At 35.0% G+C, this 19813-nt stretch overlaps 1 protein-coding gene across 3 annotated transcripts in view; it reads right to left on the bottom strand.

Moving 5' to 3' along the window:
- Nucleotides 1-19813, bottom strand: part of GOLM2 (golgi membrane protein 2) — a 99752-nt gene that overhangs the window by 25747 nt on the left and 54192 nt on the right. For all 3 annotated transcript variants that reach the window (XM_025472956.3, XM_025472958.3, XM_025472957.3), the window contains 2 exons: nt 8169-8267; nt 6414-6584 (listed from right to left, as the gene is read on the bottom strand). In XM_025472956.3, the coding sequence (XP_025328741.1) occupies nt 6414-6584; nt 8169-8267 (270 nt within the window). The remainder of the gene's footprint in view (nt 1-6413; nt 6585-8168; nt 8268-19813) is intronic.

The raw sequence follows: 19813 nt of genomic DNA, 5'->3' as shown, positions 1-19813 counted from the left end.
AATTCTGGGACAGATGGTTATCAGGATAGAGAGAAACTGGGACGCCTGGGTGGCTTAGTGGTTAAGCATCTGCCTTTGACTCAGGGCCTGATCCCAGGGTTGGGGATCAAGTCCCACATCAGGCTCCTGCAGAGAGCCTGCTTCTTCCTCTGCCTGTGTCTCTGCCTCTCTCTCCGTCTCTCATGAATAAATAAATAAAATCTTTTTTTTAAAAAAAAGGATAGAGGGCAGCCCTCGTGGCGCAGTGGTTTAGCGCCGCCTGCAGCCCAGGGCATGATCCTGGAGACCCTGGATCGAGTCCCACGTCAGGCTCTCTGCATGGAGCCTGCTTCTCCCTCTGCCTGTGTCTCTGCCTCTCTCTCCCTCTCTCTCTCTGTGCGTGTCTCTATGAATAAATAAAGTCTTTAAAAATTTAAAAAAAAAAAAAAAAAAAAAAAAAAAAAAAAAAAAAAGGATAGAGAAAAATTAATTTGGATCACTGTAAATTCCAAAGAAGTCAAATAATCTGTTAGGGGGAAAAATAAATGAAAACTGAGTAGCAGCCCATTTAAGCTCAGATAAAGAACAGATGATTTTAAAAAATGAAGGTTCTCATTAGAATGAAGATGGATATGCCTGAATATATACAAATAAAAATTCAATGCATCAAAAATCAGCTAAGTTGCAGGATACAAGATCAACAAACAAAAATCAGCATAACTGGAGAAATGTGGAGAAAGAACCTTTGTGCACTGTTGGTAGAAATGTAAATTGTATACAGCCACCATGGAAAAGTTCCTCAAAAAATTAAAACTAGAACTGTCATATTATCCAACAATCCCACTTACAGTATTTGTCTAAAGAAAATGAAAACATTAACTCCGAAAGATATATGCACTCCAATGTTCACTACAGCATTATTTACATTACTCAAGAGATGGAGGGGCACCTGGGTGGCTCAGTGGGTTAAGCTTCCAACTCTTGATTTCAGCTCAGGTCATGATCTCAGGGTCGTGAGATTGAGCCCCATGTTGGGCTCTGTGCTTAGTGCGGAGTCTGCTTGTCCTTCTACCACCTCTGCTCCTCCCCCTGATCACATGCTCTCTAAAATAAATAAATAAAATCTTAAAAAAAAAGAGAGAGAAAGATGGAAACAACCTAAGTGTCCATCAATGGATAAGTAAAGAAGTTGTGTGGCATATATATTCAATGGAATATTATTCAACCATAAAAAGAAGGATATCTTGCCATTTGCGATAATATAGGTGGAACTTGAGGGCATTATATTAAGTGAAATAAGTCAGAGAAAGATAAATACCATATGATTTCTTTTACACATTTTTTAAAAAGAAAAAAAAAAACCCACAAACTTATAGATACAGTGGGCAGATTGACAGTTCCTAGAGGTGGAGGTAGGGATGGGAGAAATGGGTAAAGGAGGTAAAAATGTTTAAACAAACAAAACAAAACAAAACAAAAATGCAGCTGATGTAAAACAGGCACAGAAATTCTGAATCATATTAAAAGTATTGACTTTGTGTGTATATACATATATACACGTTTATATATGCTGATGTAAAATATACATATAATATATACAAAACACTGATGCACAGCTATTATTTCTACAAAAATGAAAATATTCTAAATTTTTAAGATGAAACAAATATTACATATTTTTTAGAAATTTATATAAAAATTAGAACTTCAAAAGCCCAGGAAAAAATCAGTCATATTTCTGTGCATTAGCAACAAACAATCTGAAAAGGAAATTAAGAAAAGAGTTTACAATAACATCAAAAAGAATAAAATGCTTAAAAATAAATTTAATAACCAAGGAGGCACAAGACTTGTACACTATAAAATACTGCTGAAAGAAATTAAAGATATTCTGAATAAGTGGAAAGACACCCATTTTCATGGACTGGGAACTTACTATTGTTCAGATGACAATATTCCTCAAAGTAATCTACAGATTCAATGTAATTAAAATCCCAATTGCCTTGGAGTACCTGGTTAGCTCAGTTAGTAGAGCATGTGATTCCTGATCTCAGGGTAATGAGTTCATGTACCACATTATGTGTAGAGCTTGCTTAATTAAAAAAAAAAAAAAAGCCAACTGTCTTTTTAGTAGTAATGACAAGCAGATCCTAAGAGTCATATGGAATTGTAAGATATCACAAATAATCAAAATAATTTTATAAAGAAAAACAAAGTTGGAGAACTCATACTTCCTAATTTCAAAACTTACTACGAAGTTATAATAATCAAAACAGTGTGGTAGTGGCATCTGGAAAAGAATTGAGAGTCTAGAATAAACCCATCTAATTAATTTTCAACAGGGATTCCAAAACTGTTTGATGGAGAATAAAGAGTCTCTTCAGCAAAGAGTATGGGACAACTAATACCTGCATACAGAAGAATGAAGCGGATTTTGACCTCAATATATATAAAAATTAGATTAAAAAATAATATAAGAAATAGATCAAACCCTGCATATTAGAGGCAAAACTATAAAACTTTTAGAAGAAAACACAGGGGGAATCTTTATAAGCTTTAATTATGCAAAGGTTTCTCAGATATGACAATAAAAGCATGAACAACAAAACAAGAGATAAACTGGACTTCATCAAAATGAAAAAACTTAGTGCATCAAAGGACACCATCAAAGAGTAAAAAGATAACTCACTGAATGGGCAAAAATAATTGCCCATTGCCAATACAAAAATTGCCAATTTTTGTAATTGCCAATACAAAAATTATGTATCTGATGAGAGTCTAGTACCCAAAATATCTAAAAGAATGCTTGAAATTCAACAACAAACAACCCAATTTAAAAATGGGCAAAGGACTTGAAGACATTTCTCCAATGAGGATTATACAAATGGCCAATGAATACATAAAAAGATGCTCAATGTCATTAGTAATAGGGATATGCAAATGAAAATCACAGTGAGGAGCACTTGTCTGGCTCAGACAGTGGAGCATGTAACTCTTGATCTCACGGTTGTAAGTTAGAGCCCCATGATGGGGGTAGAGATTACTTAAAAATAAAACCTAAGAAAAAAAAAGGACATCACAATGAGATACCACTTCACACCCAATAGGATGGCAACAGTGAAAAATAAAACAAAAAACCCCAGAAAGTATTAATTGTTGGCAAGGATATAGAAAAATAACTGTCATGCACTTCTGGTAAGACTGTAAAATGAAAAAAAAAAAATGAAAGAAAAAAAAAAAAGACTGTAAAATGGCACAGTCACTGTGGAAAATAATTTGGCGGTTCCTTTATAAAGCTAAGCACAGAATTACCACACAGCCCAGCAATTCCATATTTTAGGTATATACTTGAAAGAATCGAAAACAAGAGTTCAACAAAAACTTGTAAATGAATGTTCATACAGCACTATTCATGACAAAAAGTGGAAACAATTCAAATTCAAATAAATGGATAACAAAATGTACTCATACAACTGAATATTATTTAGCCATAAAAAACACTGCACAGACTGAACCTTGACAACATCATGCTAAGTAAAAGCAGCCACACACAAAAAGCCATATATTGTGATTTCACTTATATGAAAGATTCAGAATAGGTGACTCCATCAAGTCAGAAAGCAGATTAGTCCTTGACAGGGACTGTGGGTAGGAGAGAACTGGAATGGCTGCTTAATGGATACAGGGTTTTCTTTTGCAGTGATGAAAATGTTCTAGAACTAGACAGTTGTGATTATCACCCAACATTACAAATGTAGTAAATGCCACAAAATATACTCTCTTTGGTGAATTTTATGTGCATTTTGCCACAATTTAAAAATTATTTTTAATTAAAAAATTCTTGCATGATAAACTATACTTCTCATGTCAGGAAAGGCAATGGAGTAAAACTGTGGTAAAAGTAACTTATAAAAGGTTAATATCTAAATTATCTATAAAGATTTGACACAAAGATATATGCTCAATCTCCAAAGTTATCAGGCGAAGTGGTCAAAAGTGACACACAGGGCAGCCTGGGTGGCTCAACCTGGAGACCCAGGATGGAGTCCCATGTCAGGCTTCTTGCATGGAGCCTACTTCCTCTGCCTGTGTCTCTGTTTCTCTCTCTCTCTGTGTCTCTCATGAATAAATAAATAAAATCTTTAAAAAAAAGTGACACAGATTATATAACAAGAAATAATTACTATAAAATTCTTCACATAAAAATGGAGAGGCCACCAGAAAGTAAAGGCTTATTGAAACATCTTTAAGGAATCATTATATCCTAAATGCATTATAAAAGAGTTAAAAAGCAAATGTGGCCAGGCCATAGGGAAATAAATAAGTTTAAAATCTCAGTGACATTGTGAAACTGTTCTAGAGAATAAACTGACAATGCATAATGAGGTATAAAGCTTGTCAAATACTTTGACCTAGTAATTTCAGTTGGGGGACTACTTTTAAAGGAACACACTCAAAGTAGGAGAAGCAGGAAATAATGTGAAAATAAGATATTCATAGCCATGACAACTAATATGAGAACATATGAAATAATCAACAAAAGAGGAGAGCTGAATGAACTTTTATTATTGCTTAAACACAGGAATATTTGCATGTGTCTATATATGTGTGTATAAGTCTATTTAATATAACAACTGTGTAACTATTTGATAGGTTAAAATGTATGTGAAGATAATTCCAATGTAAATCACAAAACAGTGCTCCCATTGATTTTAGCTCTATATATACAGTGAAAAGAATTTGGAGTAAGAGTTTAAAACTCAATAGGCTCTTTTAATGAGTCGTAGAAAATAATAATTCCCCGGCAATTATTTTCCAATCACATTCTTTATCCAAAGATCAGTTAAAAAAAACAACAGGTATGGCAACAATAAAAAGTTTTATAGGATAAACTATTAAGTTTAGAAGAAAGTCTTAAATGAGTTAAGATACTGAATTAAGGTATTTTGTTTTGCCCTTACTACAAACCTCTTTTTGTTGAGATAAAAATTTTCAGGCCAATTCCTCAACAAAATTTTGAGAAAAAAAAGTTTTCACTGTATTTTTTTTAAGATTTATTTATTTCAGAGGGAGGGAGAGAGAAGCAGACATCCACCAGGCTGCCTGACATGAGGCTCGATCTCATGACCCTGAGATCATGACCTGAGCAGAAATCAATAGTCAGACGCTTAACCAACTGAACCACCAAGGTGCCATTCACTGTATTTAAACATTAGGGGCACTTGGCTGGCTCAATTGAAAAGCATCCATTTCTTGATTTCAGGATTGTTAGTTCAAGCCCTACATTGGGTATAGAGAATACTTAAAAAATAAAAATAAAATAATAAATAAATAATAATAAAAATAAAAATAAAAAATAAAAAAATAAAAAAACATTAGCCACATTTGTTTAATAAAAATGTTTTTCATATGACACTTCATTCAGTCAACATAGATGATACGCTTTAAAATATCAAAGAAGGAAAAGTCAGTTAAATGTATGCAAAGTATATATTCATATAGATGAAGAAATATGAACTGTCAAAAGACCAATAAAAATACCCTGAATAGATTTAAAAATGAAATATTGTGCAGTCCTCACCGTACAAGGAACCTGTGCACAAATAACTGCCTGAAGACTGCTCTGAACAATTGTTGCCATAGAAGCCATTATAAAAAGCAAACAAAGGCAAACTGTGGCTTTTAGATATTCTATCTGTTCAGAAGTTGAAGGGAAAAACCTTGAAAAGTAGAAGCAATGAAGAGTATAGTTTAAGGAAACTGACCTAGGAGACACTGTCCTGTCCAAATTCTCTCTACTACCAGAATTTTTTCCTATACTTCCTAAGAATCTGCCAATTAGAGAGTTACACAGATTAGCAGCTATTGTCCACTTATCAAAATTGGTACCTCTGAAACAATTAAGCAGTGATACTTTATTACACAGTACTACTAATTTGTTCAATTTCTTTTACTTCTCTCCCAATTCCTAAATGAAACAAATTGTAACTGGAGGGAATAGTAAAGGAAGGTGCATTAAATCTTCTACTATGGCAGTCTCCTCAGGTCTATATATCTCCCAGAATCCATTTTTCAAAACTATCTATCTTCTTGTCCTAATCAAAGTTTTCATTCATTAGTCTAACAAAATATATCTTTTCTCATTTCTCTAAAAATTTTTACAATCATAAGAATAGCATTTTTAAAAAAATCAACTCACCTGAAGTTTATTATTTAATAGTGGAGAACATGAGAAGCTTTCTAAAGTCTTCTTTAAAATATTTCTACCCATTTAGAACCTGCTTTCCTTTTAATTTTACCACCATCATACTTTCTCTTTATATGCATATAACTTTACATTCATTAGACATTATAATAATGAAGACCTTAATTGAGCCTTGTAAACATATTATATTTAAAGCTTTTCAGCATAACATTTGTCAACTGATTCTTACTTTGCTTCAATTTATGGAAATCACCGACTCTATCCTTGGTAGCCTGCTTTAGTATATCTGCTTGAATTCTGGGTACACTCTCCAAGTTTGGACCTGGAATTAAACGCTGAAGAGGATTGGAAGGGTTCTGCTTTGAAGTCCCAGGGTTTCCATTGTGGTGTCCATGAGAATCTATAGCATAAGAACATCAAATTAAGGTTACATTTTGCTGAAGAATTTCGCAAGACCTGCATTAGGAAAAAGGTTAAGACACCCTGTTGTTTGATATTGAGTAGTCAGGTAGCTTTTGGGGGGTGGGGGGCCTTACTCTAATTTCTTTAATCAAATCTTATAGCCAATGTGATTTTAGCTGTGTGAAGTTTACTAATTATTTCTAGGTAAGTATCCCTACTAACTATAAAACCACCCACCAAAGAGATATACAGTAGAAACCTAAAGATTTAAGTGGCATTGAGACTTGTATCTTTTGTTCCCTTCAAACTCTGTATTGCCGTCAGAAATCTCTAGTCTCCAAGTCTATCATCTACACAGTGACTCACAACTGTTAATTTTTTTTTGTATATTTACTTATTTTTAAGTAATCTCTATACCCAATGAGGGGCTCAAACTCATGACCCTGAGATCAGGAGTCACATGCTCTATTGACTAAGCAAGCCAGGCACCTCATATTAAATCTTGATTATTTCTCTCTCTCTCTTTTAAAGATTTTAAGTAATCATTATACCCAATGTGGGATTCAAACTCATGACCTCGAGATCAAAAACTGTAGGCTCTATTGACTGAGCCAGCCAGGCACCCCATGTTAACTCTTGAGTCTTTCTTATTGGTCACCCCTGGATAGAACTTTCCTTTTCTCCCACTCCCCTTTCTTCCTCATCAAAACCTTGATTTAGATCTTTATTATAATTAATTTAATTTTTTAAAAAAATTTATTTATTTATTCATGAGAAACAGAGAGACAGAGAAGTAGAGACACAGACAGAGGGAGAAGCAGGCTCAACGCAGGGAGCCCAACGTGGGACTCGACCCAGGGTCTCCAGGATCAAGCCCTGGGCTGAAGGCAGCGCTAAACCACTGAGCTACCCAGGCTGCCCATATAATTAATTTTAATCATATAAATTCTCATTTTAGGGGAACATTTCTATAAAATCAAATGCATATTCAGTAGCTAATAAACAGATGCATTTATAGGTATGGAGTAGGGAGTGAATACAGATAAATGTAGTAGTTAATAGAAGGCCTCTGTGAGATAAATTTCAACACATTTTGAAAAGCGTAAATACATATAGACTGTCAAAGATTAAAGGGAATACAATCCAGAGTGGCAGAACAAATAATTCTTCTGCTCTAGACAAAGTGCATTTTTATTTTTATTTTATTTTTAAAAAGATTTTATTTATTTATTCATGAGCAACACAGAGAGAGAGAGAGAGAGAGAGAGAGAGGCAGAGACACAGGCAGAGGGAGAAGCAGGCTCCACTCAGGGAGCCCGATGTAGGACTCGATCCTGGGTCTCCAGGATCACACCCTGGGCTGCAGGCGGCACTAAACCGCTGCGCCACCAGGGCTGCCCAACGAAGTGCATTTTTAAATGACAATTTCTCCCTGAATCAATCATCAGGAAATATATAAGATTAACTAGAAAAATGAATGCCACTTCACTATGCTACTCAATGACATGTTTTATTCACTATATAACAATACATGACCAGTAAATTGGTTTTCAAATGGAATTTTAAAAACAAGACTTCATACCTGGAACCATATTTGCGGAGAGAGGTTGTCCTGTTGGAATATGGGAGATTGCCTGATGGCTTTCATATTGAGATACAGAAATAGAGGGTTTCTTTAAAGCTAAAAGAAAAAAGAGATCCATATTATTCCCATCAATATCATGATTTCTGAAAACCAACCATCATGAATTTTTTTGCACCGCACTAATCCTATAATGCTTATTTTAATTTTGTTATCTTTATAGTTGGTATATTAACTAATTAATTTATGGTTACTAAGTGATACATTGCACTATCCATCACAGATTTTGGTGACCAGTAAATCTGACCAGGATATAAAATAGTTGAAACTCTATGTTTTGTACACCACTATATCCCTAACACCTAGAATAAGTGACACATAACAAAAGCTCAACTAAGATTTGATGAATGAATAAATGAATCTCTTCAGATACAAGATCTTTTTCTATTGAAAGTGTAGGTAAAAATTGACATTTACAGATTAGGTGAAGCAATGAGAACATGCTACTCTAAGTTGCTCACATTTTAAATAAAAAACTAAATATGACTGATGAAACAAGTTGTATTTTATTTTTGAAGAGGGAAATTTTCTCTTTTGTAAAAGAGCTTTATTTACAAAGATGTACATACTTCCAGTGGGGGCTTTATTCTCCTTAAGAAATGAAGTAAATGGAGAAGTATCATTTTCCACTCACTACCACTAACTCTGTTTCCTTGGGCAGCTTAGCAAGATAGGCAGAGAGCAAAGAAGGAAATTAGAGAGAAAGAAAACAGATAAGGATAAAAAAAAAAAAATAGCCCATCTGTAAGATTGGATTAGTGGCACATTTTATTCTTCTAAAACTTTGGTGGTAGAGATAAAGTGTTCCTATTTCATCAAATTCTTCCTGGGCACAGAGGAATATCAGCCTTCCCTACAGTTAGGGACCCTAAGACTAGGTTCTGACTCTGAGGATATAAGTGAAACTGAATTTGCCACTTCCAGGTATGGCGATAAAATCTACACAAATCACCTACAATCTCTCTTCCCTCTCCTGCCACAACTTACGATGCTACATACAAAGATGATGATAATCAAGTAACGAAAGAGACACTGCTTGGAGGAGAGCTACAAGAGAATCATCTAACCTGCATCAGACTGTAAAATGAACAATAAATAAATCTTTCTTGTTTTAAGTCACTGAAATTGGGGGTTTGTTAATATAATGTAGCCCCTCATCAATTTCTCTTTCTTCCTTTCTCTTTCTCTCTTTTTCTCTCTCAGAGGGGCAGAGGGAAAGGGAGAGAGAGACTCTTAAGTGGGCTCTACGGACTTTTAAGTCAAGCTCAGCACGGAACCTGATGCAGAGCTCAATTTCATGACCTTGAGATCATGACCTGAACCAAAATCAAGAGTTGGATGCCTAATAAACTGAGCCACCCACGCACCCCACAGCCTAATGAATTTTAACTAGTATATTTGGGTTATTTTATAATCTTGAAAGTTTATTTCTTTTTTTTTGAAAGTTTATTTCAATGATTGTGTTTTATTTATTTTTACATAGATTTCTTTTTTTTTTTTACATAGATTTCTAAATTTAAGGACCCAAGGAGTTTAAAATTCACTCTAAGAAAGCAACCTACTCAAATTTACAGAAAGTTGAGGTTTTCTATCTCACTATATTCTCATTACCCTGTTCCTATTTCTAGCTTCAATGTCCAACACCCACTAAAGACAGCTAAATAAAAATCAGCTAACATCTTAAAAGAGCAATACTTGCTGGGTTTAATTAATACAATTTTGATTTGCTAACAGACTCTGAGGACACTAAGCATCTGGTAGATAAATTTGGAAAGAGAAGTCAGTCACAATCTACAAATCTGTTAATCACTATTGGACCACAGCTAGCTCTGGCACACTCAAATCAGAAGACAAGAAACAGAATCTCCACAACTAAGCAAGAAGTAATTATAAATGTCCTTAGCTTTGTAGAATAATGCCTCCTGCTCAAGAACAAGGTGACTATTTAAAGGCAAAGCTATGACTTAAGTGAAAAAAAATGCTGGATCAAAAAGATCCCCTGTAAAACATCCAGAGGAATTTAGAACTGATAGAGTATAAAGAGAGTAGTAGTAATATGGAGACCATACAAGTTTGATATGAATAATATATGTTCCTGGAGAAAACTCAGAAAAAGCAAAAAGCACAAAGAAGTTTAAAACTAACTATAATTCGGGACACCTGGGTGGCTCAGCAGTTGAACATCTGCCTTCCACTCAGGGTGTGATCCCAGGGTCCATTGATCAAGTCCTGAATCGGGTTCCCTGTGAGGAGTCTGCTTCTCCTTCTGCCTATGTTTCTGTCTCTCATGAATAAATAAATAAAATCTTAAAAAAAATAACTATACTTCCATCACGTACAGGTAACCAGCCTTCTTGAAATTATCATTTCAAGACTACCTTTCTAATGTTCTGTGGGTTTTTTTCCTGTATGTTAAACTATACACTTTATTTTTTTTAAAATGTTTAATTTATTCATGAGAGACACACACACACACACAGAGGTAGAGACACAGGCAGAGGGAGAAGTAGGCTACATGCAGGAAGCCAGACGTGGGACTTGATCCCGTGTCTCCAGAATCATACTGTGGGCTGAAGGCAGGCACTAAACCGCTGAGCCACCAAGGCTACCCAGACTATATACTGCCCAGAAGTAGAATCCTATCATACATACTATCTTACAATCTGATCTTTATTTAATATGTTATACCATTTTTCTTTGTAATCTCATTTTCCTCTACAACATTCCCAAATAGTAATGCTAACCAAAACTTCCAATTTAATGCTCACTATACATCAACTAAACAAATAATTTAAAAACACAATGCATGGGATGCCTGGATAGCTCAGCAGCTGAACATCTGCCTTTGGCTCAGGGCTGATCTTGGAGTTCCAGGATCAAGTCCCACATCGGGCTCCCTGCATGGAGCCTGCTTCTCCCTCTGCCTATATCTCTATGTCTCTCGTGAATAAATAAATAAAATCTTTAGGAAAATAAATAAATAAAATAAAAAATTAAAAAACAAAACAAAATAAAAACACAATCCAAAAAACTTCCAATTTAAAAGGCTTGGCTAGAAAGATCTGGGTGAAGAATTGTCACAGGCATCTTAGAGTCCCACAAACTGCATCAATTAAACTAGCTGATGGTAAGTAGATTTCTACTGCTTAGGAAAAAGAAATGTGTGTTCTGTAAACATTTTGGTTTCTATGCTTTTATGTTGCCTTTTGTTTACTTTCCTTTTTTGTTTCTTTGAAAAGATCCTTTTTAAAAAACTACAGCCATGCAAGGCACATGCATGGGTGGCTCAATTGGTTAAAATGTCCCTTCAGCTCAGGTCATGATTCCAGGGTCCTCGGATGGAGCCCCACATGGGGCTCCCTGCTCAGCGGGAAGCCTACTTCTCCCTCTCCCTCTGACCCCCTCCACTCATGCTCTCTCTCTAATAAATAAATAAAATCTTAAAAACAACAACAACAACAACAACAACAACAACAAAACAATACTCCAACCTTGTTTTTGTTGAATTAAGGAGAAGGGTAATTTACCTACATCTAGGATAAGATGCAGGCTTCCCCAGGGGTCAGAATGAACAATTATAGTCAGTGGTATCAGAACAAATGAAGACCTAGAAAACTACTAATGGGCTTAAAGATTAAGTGAAAGTGCTAATCTCAGTCTCCAAATTCTATAGGGTTCTTCAGACTGCTTTTCTATACAAAAACAAGTATCTAATGCTTATTCCACAAAAACGAGATACTATACTTTTCCTGTAACTTACTTTTTTCATTTAAAAAATCAAAATATATTTGTATGTTAATAAATACAGCTCCACATTATCATTTTTAACAACTACATATCACACTTTATGGGTATAACAAGTTTAACAAATTAACCCTCTCTATAATACTTATATATAACTCTCGATTTGTCATTATAAACAATTTTGTGTCATTTTTACGCCTACATGATAGAGTAAATTCCCAAGGAAGTACTAAGCAGTAGGGTAATAGCCATATGTATTTCTTAAAGTAAGAGAAACTAAATAATAAATGTGAGCTTAAAGTCAGTAATGTTGTGGGGAAAAAATCAGACATTAAAGACTGCAAAAAATAATTTATATTAAAGCATTTCTAACTTTCTATATATTTTACCCTGGTCCTCTCTATTGAGGACCAATGAGAGCAAGGGGAAAGTCTACAAGTCAACAGAGAGCATGCTGCTATCAGATAATATTAAAAAATAGGCTGCTAAAGTATGTATCATTGATAAAGCCAATATTAAGGAAAAGTACCAAAGATAAAATGACAAAGCCTAGTTATGATAAAGACAAAACAAAGGATACAAAGTCACTGGAGCACATAGCTTTTATCCTACTAGCCAGGTTCTGGGTTTTATATTTTTTATAAAGGAGAGCTATCAGTATGGAAATTTAATTATTCGACAATATTTATTAAGTATCTATCATATGCTACGCACTGTTATGAAAAGCTGGAGATTCAACAGTGAACAAAACAGACCAACTTATTGTCCCCATGAAGCTTACGTTCTTGTTGGATAGATAATAAGTAAACAAAAGAGTGTGTATAAAATAGAATATAAATGCCAGAATGGAAAGTGCTATGTACAAAGCAAAACAGGGAAATATGATAGAGAGTGGTGGGAGATTCTATTTTAGATAGTCTGGTCAGGGAAAGCATTTTCAAGGAAGAGACATTTGAGCAGAATGAATGAAACATGGAGGAAAAACATTCAGGAAAATACCAGTAAGTACAAAGGCCTTGAGACAGGAGCATGCATAGTATATCTGAGGTACTGCAAAGAAAGGAGTGAGGATAAAGTGTTATAAGTGAGGTCAGAAAAGAAAGAAGGGTCTCTATTAGGGACACAACAATTAAAAATGTTAAGAATAATTGGTTAGGAAGCTGAGGGGCTGATGGCTGGGACTACATTTGGTAATTCCAAAGAAGGTAATAATGTACTAATTATAATAACAGTAGCTCCCATTTTCTGATTGCTTAGCATAAACTAGGCACTAATCTCAACTATGTCAACACTCAAATCTATGTGAGATAAATATGCCTTTCACAGATGAGGAAACTGAAACTTATGACAGAAGAGATGAGACATACATTTCACTTGACTTAAAAATTCAAAGAAGTCATTTCTGGAGAAACTGGCTGAATACTTATAAAAGGTAACAGACGGTTTAAGGTTACTCTTCATTCACTTCCCTATTAGACCTCAGTTGCAGTCCCTACTCTGAGAGCCAAAAAAGAACTGTCTGCATTTCCTTTTTCCAACAATAGGGCTACAACCTTAAAAATGTTCAAAACTTCCAGTTTCTGTCTTACAGGGCTTCACAATCCAGTGACTGTGACTACAGAGAAGTAATACGGCACTAATAAGCAAGAGTCCTCAACTTTGGGAGCACTTCATTATTACAGATATCAGTCTGGACATACCAAATACAAGGGTAGTATCTAGGTATCTACATTAAGAGCTGCAACAGTGGTTCTGTTACATAGCTAAAAGAATAAAAGACAGAATAAAAAGCATGAACTTTGAAGTCAGACAGACCAGGATTTAAATCATGAGCCTGTAATTTATTAACTGTATGATTTTGGGTTAGTGACTAATTTCTCAAAGCCCTAGTCTTCATCGGAAAAACAGGGATAATACCATTTACCTTGCATGACCAATCTGGAGACTAAGTAAGAATATTAGCTAATGAATTATGATATAAGCCTAAAAAATAGTAGGTGTTCTATATATACTGAAGTATTCACAGTTGTCAATGTTAAGTATTAATCCTTAGAATGAAAAAGAACCTAAGATTCATATTGAAAAAACAAAAAATATTTAATGTAAAGCCACTGGCCCTAACCAATATATGGAGCTTCTGATTACATAGATTTAGCTCACACTTAGAGCAGTTCTGATGAATGTTTACTTATAGTAATGTTTGGGAAGTTATGAAACTCTAATTGGTTAAGTGCCCATAAAAATATTAATCATCTTGTTGAGCCTAGATGGCTCAGCTGGTGAAGCATCTGCCTTTGGCTCAGGTCATGACCCCAGAGTCCCTGCATCAGGCTCCCTCTCACTCTTGCTCACTCTCTTTCTCAAGCAGTTCAAAATGCATGTATCTTGAGTTCCAGAAGGAGAAAAATGAGAATAGGGCAGGAAATAATTTGAATAATATTTGATTTTCAACGAAGGCTGAAAATTCCCCAAATTTGGTGAAAAACACCAACCCACATATTGAAGTACCTCAGTAAATCTCAAGCAGGACAAATACAATCAGAAAACTATTTCAAGGTGTATCTTAGTGAAACTCATGAAAATTAAAGCTATAGAGGAAATCTTAAAAGTAGTTACCAAAAAATGAATACTACCAGCACCTGGCTGGCTAAGTTGGTAAAACATGTGATATTAGATCCCAGAGTGAGAGGGTTCAAGCTCTATATTGGACATAGATAGAGCTTACTTAAAAATAATACTAATACATGGGCATAACAAAAAGAATGATGGCTGGCTTAAAAATCAATGGAGACTAGAAGACAGTGGAATTGCATTTTGAAAGTGTTAAAAGTAAAAGAAATCAACCTGAATTTCTTTTTTTAAACCTGAATTTCTATATTCAGTAAAATTATACATTAAAAATGAATATGAAATAAAAATGTTTTCAGATAAACAGAAGTTGGGAAAATGTGTTGTTAGAAGACCCGCACTTCAAGAAATGCCAAAGTAAGTTCTTCTGGCTAAAAGGAAAATAATAATCAAGATAGAGATTAGAATCCAGGGGCACCTAGGTGGCTCAGTTGGTTAAGCATCCAACTCCTGGTTTTGGCTCAGGTCATGATCTGAGTCATAAGATCGAGCCCCTCATTGTGGGCTCCACGCTGGGCATGGAGCTTGCTTAAGATTCTCTCTCTGGGGCACCTAGAGAGTGGTGGCTCAGAGGCTAAGCATATGACTTTCGATTTGGGCTCAGGTCATGATCTCAGAGTCATGAGATCGAGCCCTGAGGGAGGTTGCAGTTCAGCAGGGAGTCTGCTTGAGATTGTTTTGCTCTCATTCTGCCCCTCCACCTATTCTCTCTTTCTAAAATAAATAAGTAAATAAATCTTAAAAAAAAAAAAGATTCTATCTCTCCTTTTCCCTCTACCCCTCCTTCCCAATCACACACACTTTCTCATTCTCTCTCTCACTAAAAAAGAAAAAAAAAAGAAAAGAAATTAGAATCTTCAGGGAGGAATGAAGAACATTAGAAAAGGTAAATATATGGTAAATACAAGAGACATAACATTTTCTTCTCTTATTTCCTTCAAAGGCTTTTTAAAGAAAAATAATACTGAAAATATTGGGACTTATATATAAACAAAATATTTAACAAAAATAGCACAAAGGATGAGGCACAGTAAATGGCATCACGTCTTTATAAACTGCTACATTGCACATGAAGTATTACAAGATTATTTCTTTTTTTTATTTTTTTTTATTTTTTTTAATTTATTTATGATAGTCACAGAGAGAGAAAGAGAGGCAGAGGCAGAGACACAGGCAGAGGGAGAAGCAGGCTCCATGCACCGGGAGCCGGACGTGGGATTCGATCCCAGGTCTCCAGGATCGCGCCGTGGGCCAAAGGCAGGTGCCAAACCGCTGCGCCACCCAGGGATCCCTACAAGATTATTTCTAAGTAGACCATGATACAGTGGAAAGGATGCATATAGTAGTCTCTGGGATAACCACTAAAACACAATACTTTAGAAGCATAGTTTTTAAAAAGTCAGAGAAACAGGCACCAATAAAACTTTCAAATCCACTAAGCTAGCTATCCTCTTCTCCCCTGGTATTTTCTAATTCAAGACCCTATTTTGACTCTTTTTTTTCTTAATAATGGCTAGTATAAATTGTGGCCCCATAAAATATGACAATGAAAGAAATGTCTTTCAATGTATCATTAGAATTTTATGTATATTTAGCAGTAATTTCCAGTAATATAATTTGATATTATGCTAATATAAATATTTTTCCCTTACCGAAAAAAAAAAAAAAAACCCTCCTGGTTTTACATAATTTGTTTCTTTGAAAACTTTTTCTTAAAGAGTCGGTTAGTATTTTAGGTTTGAAGGCCATACTCAACCCTGTGCTATTCTGGCACAAAAGCAGCCATAGACAATACATAAATAAATGAGCAAGGTAATGTTGCAATAACACTATTTATTAAAACAGGTAACCAAGCTTTAGATTGTCAATTACTTTTGTACAGGATGCCTAAGAGAAAAACTTATTTAAGTATATCTACACTGATTTAATTTGATAAAAATTTTTAATGTATTTTTATAAATTCAGGTTTTTCCTCTAAAAACTCTAACCACAAGAGAAAATCTTAACAAAAAATTTTACCTACTTGCTTTCTTTCTTTTTTTACTTATTTATTTGGGGGGGGGGGGCAGAGGGAAAGGAAGACAGAATCTCAAGCAGGCTCTCTCCTGAGCGCAGAGCTGGACACAGAACTCAAATTTCAAGACTCCAAAATCATGACCTGAGCCAAAATCAAGAGCTGTATGCCTAACTGACTGAAGCACCCAGGCATCCCTATGTTGCTTTTTTTTTTTTTTTTTAAGATTTTATTTATTTATTCATGATAGACACAGGGAGAAAAAGAGAGGCAGAGACACAGGCAGAGGGAGAACAGGCTCCATGCCAGGAGCCCAATGCGGGACTCGATCCCTGGGCTCCAGGATCATGCCCTGGGCCAAAGGCAGGCGCTAAACTGCTAAGCCACCTAGGGATCCCCCTATGTTGCTTCTTTAAAACATATCTTTTTTTACTTCTCTCAAATATCACTATAATTACCTCTCTTTAATTAAAAAAGATTATTTATTTTTAATAGGTAATTTATGAATTATCTTATGAAATTTTGAAACCAAAATCCAAAAAGTTCAAAAGATTGTATGATGAAAACTAAGTGAACTTTTTATCTTCATCCTCAGTCTTCTTTCCCAGGGGTAATCACTATTGCCATTTAGAGCAGCACTGTTCAATAGAACTTTCTGCAATGATGAGAATGTTCTATACTTGCAGTGTTCAGCACAGAACCCACTAGCCACAGGCAACCATTTAGCACTTCAAGGGTCTAGTTTGAGTAAGGAATTGATTTTTTAGTTCTATTTAAGTTTAATGAATTTAAATAAATACATGTGACCAGTGGCTATTGTATTATTATTATTTTTTTAATGTTTATTTTTATTTATTTATGATATACATAGAGAGAGAGAGGCAGAGACACAGGCAGAGAGAGAAGCAGGCGCCATGCCCGGAGCCCGACGCGGGACCCGATCCCCGGACTCCAGGATCGCACCCTGGGCCAAAGGCAGGCGCGAAACCGCTGAGCTACCCAGGGATCCCCCGTGGCTATTGTATTAGACAGTGTAGGTCAAGAAAAATCCTCCAAGAGAAGTGGTTTTCAACCTTAGTTATTACATAATACAATCACCTAAGGAACACTTACCATACGGTGCCCAAGCTGCATTTCAGACCAAACATCAAAATCTCTGGAGTGGGACCAACCTAGACATAATTTTATTTTTAACTCCCCAGTGATTCCAATACACAGCCAAGGTCAAAAGCCTCAAATTCAGAAAACTATCATAAATAGAGTAGCTCGGGCAGCCCTGGTGGCTCAGCGGTTTAGCAGGCCTTCAGCCCAGGGTGTGATCCTGGAGTCCCAGGATCAAGTCCCGGGTCGGGCTCCCTGCATGGAGCCTGCTTCTCCCTCTGTCCTTGTCTCTGCCTCTCTCTCTCTCTCTCTCTCTCTCTCATGAATAAATAAATAAAATCTTAAAAAAAAATAGAGTAGCTTTATTTAATATGCATTTTAAAACCAAAAGGTCTTTTTTCTAAGTTATTAATTAGAAAAGAATTTCCAATTGTTCAGGTACATAAAAATCTTCGTATCAGGATTTTCCCCAAAGTAAATCATGGGAGGCAATTTTTACTAGGAGATTAACTGGATCTTAAAATTAGAAAAAAGTTTCCAAGCAAGAAATAAGATTTTTCTCTTTGTTGATATGCATGACACGGAGAGATACTTGCATTACATACTTCTGAAGAACTCCTAAAGATCAGTAAGGAAAATACCAACAATACAATAGAAAGATGGACAAAAGTGATTACCATGTAATTCATAGAAGAAGGCAACCAAAATGATTAATATATGAAGATGCTTTTTTTTTTTTTGAAGGGATGCTTAATGGTACTAGTACTACGGCACACTTAAATTGAAATAAGACAGCATTTCCTAACTGTCAGATTGGCAAAAAATTAAAGTATATACCAAACTCAAATGTTAGGATTTGAATAAACAGAAACTGTCATATATTATCAGAAGTGTAAATTGATATTAATCAAGGTGAAGATATCGTACAATGCAAGAGCTCTACTCCTTGTACAGTTTTGTAACCATTGTGCTGAGAATTGTTTACGGGTTACCACTGTGCTGAGCCCCTCAACTCTCAGTGACTGAGGAGGGCCTGCAACAGGTAGATCCCTAGTCATGTTTTCTAGCCAGTAGCAGGCTCAGCTTTGTAGTTCAACATACTATTCAAATATTAGTATCTAGAGACTGTCATATGCATAAGAAAACATGAAGAAGAATATCCACTGTGGTATTGTTTGAAATAACAAAAACCTAAAATCAGCCTTAATGTTGTTTATATGTGAATAATAAATCATAGTATATTTATATAATTAAATAATTATAACTGCTAAAAAGCCACAAGTATGACACAGGTAAGTCGCAAAAGTATTGAGGGGAAAAAAGACAAATTACAGAATGATATATATAAGAAGATATTATGTATTTAAAGTTCAAGGCAGCAAACAAAACAATATAGTTTCATAGATGATTACAAATGCAGTAAAAGTCTAAAAACATGTATGGAAATTGATACACACCAATCTCAGCATAATAGTTACCTCTGGGGAAGAAGAGACAGGAATAGGATCTGGAGGGTACACAGGGAGGCTTCAACTTATCAGTAATGTTTTATTTCTTTAATAATAACATCAATAACAGAAATATCTGAAACAAATGTGGCAAAATGTTATGTTATTTTTGTGGCTTTCTTTGGAGGGGGGACAGTAGGTACTTGGCTATTCTCTGTTTTTCTGTATGTCTGGAATGTTTTAATCTAAAAAAGTTTAAAATAGGAATAGAAATAGGTAACTGTCTAACATAACAGGTGCCTAAGACAGCGTAAAAGTAAATATCCAGGTAAAGAAGGTAATGAGTTAAATTCTAAGACTCTTGTAAAATCTTGGTGACTAACTCAAATCAACATTAAAAACAAACAGAACACAATGAGGTTTAGTGGTATGATTTAGGGAACTCAGAAGCTGAAACGTCAATGCTAATCATAGGCACAGGCTATATACTCCTTGACTGTTTCAGAGCTACATTTTAAGATAGTTCAGCACTGCACTGTTATAGTTTCTATTATAGCCTTGGCTATCATAAATAAAATAGTCATTAACACATAAAAATCTGTTTTATTTTTTTTATTTTTTTTAAACGTTTTTTTTAAATTTTTTTTTTA

This window comes from Canis lupus, chromosome 30 (genome assembly GCF_003254725.2).
Source record: "Canis lupus dingo isolate Sandy chromosome 30, ASM325472v2, whole genome shotgun sequence".
Classification (NCBI taxonomy): Eukaryota; Metazoa; Chordata; class Mammalia; order Carnivora; family Canidae; genus Canis; species Canis lupus.
This window is presented reverse-complemented; position numbering and strand designations above follow the sequence as displayed.